The sequence below is a fragment of the Silurus meridionalis genome, chromosome 9 (genome assembly GCF_014805685.1).
Source record: "Silurus meridionalis isolate SWU-2019-XX chromosome 9, ASM1480568v1, whole genome shotgun sequence".
Classification (NCBI taxonomy): Eukaryota; Metazoa; Chordata; class Actinopteri; order Siluriformes; family Siluridae; genus Silurus; species Silurus meridionalis.
In genome coordinates, this window is record NC_060892.1 from 17,651,239 (window position 1) to 17,658,213 (window position 6,975).

A 6,975-nucleotide genomic window follows, 5' to 3' on the forward strand; every position below is an offset into this window, starting at 1 on the left:
CGCATGTAGTGTGAGGAGGCCTGGGGTGCAGTCAGCGTTCAGTTCATCCCAAAGGTGTTCAGTAGGGAGGAGGTCAGAGCTTTATAGCAGACCACTCAAGATCTTCCACTCCAACCCATGTAAAGCATATCTTCTTGTAACTGACTTTGTGCACAGTTACATTGTCATGCTGTAACTAGTTCTAGTTCAAGTGAAGGGAAAATTTAAAGTGTATGTGAATATGGTTAATCATCTCTGAGTTTAATAATTAAGCGGTCTTCCAGGTTTTAGATGTAGACCACTACCTAGTGAATAGATCACATTGACTCAGCGAATCAGTGAGTCAGTGAAAACGCCCCTCTTATCCCATCTCATGTTGCAGTCTTTTTTTTTTTTTCTTTTCTAGTCAGGCTTGTGGTTTTCCGCTTATCTACAGAGCGCTCAGATAAGATCGACGATTCATCAGCACCAAAACAGAAAGCTGAGGGAAACCGGATTGTTTATTCAAACTCCAAAACACAACAGACACTCGCTTTTTGCTCACCACTGTTTCTCATCCCGCTCTGAAGTACACATGTACAAAAAGAAATTAGAAATGCGGTGTAAAGCTGGTTCACAAAAACACACCCTTACCTAATCCCGTACACACCTCGGCATGTTCCAACACGAGAATCCGTTTAGCCTGGGAACACACTGTAGACACGGAGATACCTTTATATCATCATAAATCTCAGTCTCACACACCCTCTCACAGCCACACCCCAACTCAGCCATGCCCAGCAATCTCCTGTTTACTAATCATACTCACTTGTTGCTCATTACCTCCTCAGTTTCCTGTATGAATGTCTTTTCCTGACTCTCATCTTCGGTGGTGCAAAACTGTCCTGAAGGGGGCATGAACACAAAATATAGGATGTAAAGCACCTAAAAACCAATGTTCAGTACAGTGACTCTTTTTGTAAGTTACATTATTACAGGCTAGTTTTATGACAGTGGTCACGAATGATGATATGGATGCAGTTAAAAAATGAATACATTTGAATATATGCAAATGATGTTTTCAATGATACAATGATTTTTAAACAAATAGCTATCAGTCATTTTTGCACATTCGTACAACGGATTCTGCTACAAACCACACAACAATTACAACACCACCACCACCACCATATATGGCTCGCTGTAGTCTTTCACACCAATGCAGGCACACGTTTTACAAAATATGAGTCAGTACATGTGCGTGAATATGAACGATTCGTTTACCTAAAAGATTTGCTTAAAAACACTGATTTGTTGCCAAACAAAACATCAGTACAAATCTTTTTTACCTTTTTCATTACTCAGCTTGTCTATATAGATCTGTGTGTGTGTTTCGTTTGGTTCTCTATGTTGGTGTTGGTAAAATTATATAGCATACACTAGCATACACTGCTATACAGCTGCGTGTTACGCTATCATGCTAGATGTGATTTTTCTGACGTGCCCCCAATGCAGAGGATCGAGAAGGAATTTAAATAAGGTCGTGACGACACTCGATAAGATTTGCACTGTATGAATTGGCCTTTGCTCAAATAAACTGGCTGGCTGTTGACCTTAAAAAAAAACAAACAAAAAAAAAAAAACTGTGCAGATTTATCTTTCACAGCTTCCTGGAATCAAGGAAAACGAAACTCTTTGTCCAGAACGAAAGCCAAAGTCTTCTGTGTACAAATCTGTCAGTTAGTGTCAGCTCCCTAAAAAATCTTTGTGTTTCACATCTCATCTGAGGGGAAAGATCTCACACTCTGAGCACGTTTACACACTGACAACAACAAGCAGCTCGGAGCAAAGCACACACTAAACTTATAAATACAAAAACAAATTGCTGGAAAAGCCTCAATAATAAATACCTACGTACTGTATAATCACAAGGAAAACATCCTCCAAAAGAGATCAAGCACAATAACCGGTGTGAATTATCACACCACAAGGAGTCATCTCCTTTCAAGAACCTTTTTTTGGAAGTGGTTCTAGGTATAAATAATAAACAGTATATATTTTTTACTGCCATTATCCACATACACTCTATGAACAAGCGTTTTTGGACACCTGAATATAAGATTCTTGTGTTTTTTTATTGAACATCCCATTCTATAATTAGTCCCTATTTACTGCTACGATATCCTCTCCTCTAGATTTTTCTGGGATGATGTACCACTAGATTTTGGAGTGTGTTTGAGGGGTTTTGTGCTCATTCAGACACAAGGGTGTTAGTAAAGTCAGGTACTGATGTAGAGTGAGGAGGCCTGGGCTGCAGTCAGCGTTCCAATTCATCCTAGAAGTGTTAAATCGGGTTGAGGTCAGAGCTCTATAAGTAGCCTCTCGAGATCTTCCACTCCAAACCATGTAAACCAAATATTCATAGGGGTGGATCAAGTGAACAGAAAAGTTTCATGCTACCGCATTTAAAGTCATTTTATACAATTGTGTGCCTTCAACTTTGTGGTAACAGTTTGGGGAAGAACCACATATGGCTGGAAAAGTCCCAATACATTTGTCCATATATCTGTACACATCCATATATATCCATATATATCTATACATATTGTCCATATCTTCATAGGTTCATTAGGGGGCTTATGAATAAGGGTTCTTACCTTCCTAGAGGGGTTTTATTATTTTCTGAAAACCATTGACTTGTACACAAAAACTTAAAAGATGGTTTTAGTAAATCTTTTTTGTTAATGTGCACAGTTAGCGTGATTGTGAAATGTGCTGAAAAGATGGAATCCTGCGATTTGGCTCAAGTATGAAGTCCAGCTGAGGTTTTGACCCTTTTTAGTACAAACATGTTGTGTACTCGAGCAGCACTTTTAGAAACTCGTCACTTTAACATCAGAGGATTTTAATTAGCTGTCAGATTCCATCTGTTGCAAAACAGGCGCTTGAGCTGTTCTGACCTGATGCAGTTCCCATCATAAACACAAAATGTTTCATTAGATTAAAAGATCTGCGCATGTAACCATGGTTATTGTCGTGTGTTGTTTTTTTTTTCAGGCTTTGATGGTTCATCTAGGTACAGATCGCTTCATCAGACAGGTGTGCATGTGTAAATATCACAACAAATTTACATACAGTTTGTTGATTTGCATTTAATAGTATCACACACACACACACACAACACACATACACACACACACACACACACACACACACACACACACACACACACACACACACACACACACACACACACACACACAACACACATACACACACACACTCACACACAAGTGACTTTTGTCAAATTCAGTGCCGTTCGAAAGACGTTAATAAATATGGATGGTGTGATTGTGCAGCTGGACGATGAGGCTTCACTTCTACCCCGCAAGCTTCAGGCTGCTCTGGAGCAAGCACTGGAGCAGAGGAACCACATCATCAATCAGGACTCGGACAGCGAGTCGGATGACGGTAAGTAAGACAAACAGAAGCAACAGCTTTAATCATATCTGTTTAAACAAATATTGAATTAAAATTGACATACCCTTTAATTCTTTAACTTTTTTTTTCAAATATTTGCTACATTATAAGCTAATATTTTATATATTCTTTTCATAATCAGTTTCCCAAATGATTCCTCATGCACAATTCTTTGTAAATTCTTTATATAAATTATTATTTTTTTATTCAATTTAGACATTTTTTAATTAACAGAAAACAGTGCCATAGTCACGTTATTAATTTAATAAAATATTAAATATTATTAGTGATTTGTGATAGAAGTGTGTCTGAAAGAGTGAGAGGGAAAGTTTATAGGTCTGTGGTGAGACCTGCGATGTTGTATGGTTTAGAGACAGTGGCATTGAGTAAAAGACAGGAGGTGGAGCTGGAGGTAGCAGAGCTGAAGATGTTGAGATTTTCATCGGGGGTGACGACGATGGACAGGATTAGAAATTAGATTATTAGAGGGACCGCGCATAATTGGATAATGGGAGCAGCTGAAAGAAGAAGAAGTGATTGTATTTTTTTTTTTTTTTGTGTGTGTGGTTTTGTGGTGTGGTTCCCTGGGGTTGATGCAGTACTTAAGCTCTTCCAGTTTAAAACAGCTGTATACTGTATAACAGGTTAAAGTAACTGTAAATAACTTTTATGTTAAATCGGCTTTATATAACGTTAAGGTTAAAGTAACTGTAAATAACTTTCATGTTACTTTCGAAAACATGTTAAAGTAACTATATAACTTTCATGTTAAAATGGGGCTATATCACTTTCAGGTTAAAGCAGCTATAAATATCTTTCAGGTTAAAGCATCTGTATGTGACATTTTAAACTTTTATTAATTAAATGAATAGCATTATGGCATCAGTGCAGAAATAATACACTGCTGAAACTTGGCGCATAAAAAAATCATCCAGTCAGTAAAAACAACATCATGCTGATGTTCATTATTAGAGCTTCAGTCACTAAAAAACATTACATTTTAGAAAGATCACAGGATAAATACTGCTGCTTTAAATGAAAAAAAAAACACAACAACTTCATATATATATTTAAATGGTTGAAATGGTTTCTCACATTTTATAGGATGTAAACTTTATTAAACGTTTGTTTTGGATGTGAACTCTGAAGTCTTCCTTTTTTTCTACAGAGTGCAACTCATTGAACAGCGTGGTATCCGAGGCCTTCATCCGCTTCTTCCTGGAGACTATCGGACACTATTCTCTCTTTCTGACTCAGGGCGAGAGAGGAGAGCGCGTGTTTCAGCGCGAACCTTTCCGCAAGTCTGTAGCCTCCAAAAGCATCCGCCGCTTCTTGGGAGTCTTCATGGAGTCTCAGATGTTTGCTGGATTTATCCAGGACCGCGAGCTAAGGAAGAGCCGAGCTAAAGGTGAAAGGGATTGTTGGAGAGGACAGGAAATAGGGTTAGATCGTCATCACTGTGTTTGTTTAAAAACATTAAGAGCTGAAATCTGTAATAAAAACGGGATTGTTCATATGGGGAAAGGAAATGTATTGTGATGTGGATCTTGTTTAGATCATTACTGCCCTCTGCTGGTCACCAAAGGGCTGTAGGGATTTTTAAGCAGGATTAAGTGAATGTTTGAGATGTGTGTGTGTGTTGTGTTGTAGGTCTGTTTGAGCAGAGAGTGGACCAGTACCTGGAGGAGTTACCCGACACCGAGCAGAGTGGAGTTAATAAGTTTCTCAAAGGACTAGGTGAGGACTTTCTCCCTAATAAGACTAATGCAAATCATTTTACATGTGATGTAACTGGTGTGTGGTTTCATCCACAACATGCTTCTGACACGACTGGAGAGTTAAAAACACACTTTGAAACAGATAATAGAGATTACATGCTTTAAAAGGTGTCAATAGGTGTTGAGATTTACAGTTGTATGCTTACAGTATATTTATCCAGGTGTTGGTTTAGAAAAAGACTGGAGCTGACCTTTATTCTTTATACTGCACAATATTAGACAAAATAAAAGCCTCTTGTGTGAGGGGTGTAGGGCCGAAAACATCCTAAGAAATAAATGTTTTATTATTCCTCAAATATACAGGAACAAAATATACTATATGGACAAAAGAATTGAAGTTAAAATTCAGATGTGCTTTTAGAACATCCCATTTCACATTAATTCCCCATTTACTTTACACACCAGACTTGGGAATGATCTTGTGGAAAATTGGTGCTTATTCAGTGGGAAGTATGTTAGTAAAGTCAGGCAGTGATGTAGGATGAGGAGACCTGGAGTGCAGTCAGCTTTCCATTTAATCTTAAAGGTCTTCGGTAAGGTTGAGGTCAGAGTTCTATAAGGAGATCTTTTAGTCCAACCCATGCAAAGCATACATCTTCATGGAGTTTGCTTTGCTTCGTGCACAAGAGCGTTGTCATTGTTTGAATTTCCTACTTGAACGGAAAATGTAATTCTATCACATCCAAAGACATCCTATACAATTGTGTAGCTCCAATTATGTGTTAACAGTTTTGGGATAATGCTGGAAAAATCACATAAAGCAGCACATATGGCATGAAGAATCAGCTGTCCAATACTTTTATCCATATAGTAGATTTATAACGAGTGAGTAATCCGTGTCTGAGAGCCAAACTTGCTTCCCTGTGCTTTTCAAATCATTATTTGACTTTTAAATGGTATACCGCATCTTAATTTTTATATATATATTTTTTTTCAGGTAATAAAATGAAGTTTCTCCATAAGAAGAACTGATCGCATGGAACCTGATAAAAACCACTAAGGACATCTTTCCAACACTACATTTGAAGACTTAACACAACTCATATATCTGGCAATGGAATTGACTTGAGCAGTTAAATGTCTTAATGTCTTGTATGTGTGTGTGTGTGTGTGTATATATATATATATATATATATATATATATATATATATATATATATATATATATATATATATATATGACACACATGAATTATGATGTAGCTGACTTTATTCCATTTCTTGGTACTGTGTGTGTGTGTGTGTGTGTGTGTGTGTGTGAGAGAGAAATAGAGAGAGAGAGAGAAGAGAGAGAGAGAGAGAGAGAGAAGGGGAATAAAGACAGTGGAACAAAGAATGTGTGTTATTGTTGTGTATGCATATGTGTGACAGAGAGAGAGAGAGAGAGAGAGAGATAGAGTGAGTGTGAGAGAGAGAGAAAGAGAGTGAGAGAGAGAGATGCCCAGAATAAAAACTGAACAAATAGAAATCGAGTATGAGGTTGATGTACAGAGATTGTGTAGTATTTAACGCCAAAGTGCATTTTGTACATTTATTAACACTTGAAGTTTCTCGCAGTACTTTGTAAAAAAAAACATCAATAAAGTTTTTCAGATTATTCACTGATTTATAGTTGTGTGATATAGTTTATTTTCGAAACATCTTTATCATAAAAAAGACCCAAATACAGCCCTCAACTTTTAAACAGCTAGCAAATGACAACTAACAGTGTAAGTGACTGTGGATAAGGGTGTCTGCCAAATGCCATAATTGTTATTAT

General features: G+C 37.3%; 1 protein-coding gene across 4 annotated transcripts in view; it reads left to right on the forward strand.

Moving 5' to 3' along the window:
- The window catches only part of dennd2b (DENN domain containing 2B), a 60,354-nt gene extending 54,000 nt beyond the window's left edge, over positions 1-6,354 (forward strand). For 2 of the 4 annotated variants that reach the window (XM_046857030.1, XM_046857029.1), the window contains 5 exons: positions 3,016-3,057; positions 3,318-3,429; positions 4,607-4,846; positions 5,089-5,175; positions 6,154-6,353. In XM_046857030.1, coding sequence (XP_046712986.1) covers positions 3,016-3,057; positions 3,318-3,429; positions 4,607-4,846; positions 5,089-5,175; positions 6,154-6,188 — 516 coding nt within the window. In that variant the 3' untranslated portion in view covers positions 6,189-6,353. Of the gene's footprint in view, positions 1-3,015; positions 3,058-3,317; positions 3,430-4,606; positions 4,847-5,088; positions 5,176-6,153 lie in introns of all 4 variants that reach the window. The other 2 variants (XM_046857028.1, XM_046857031.1) reach the window with 2 other exon arrangements.
- The last annotated feature ends 621 nt before the right edge of the window (positions 6,355-6,975 follow it).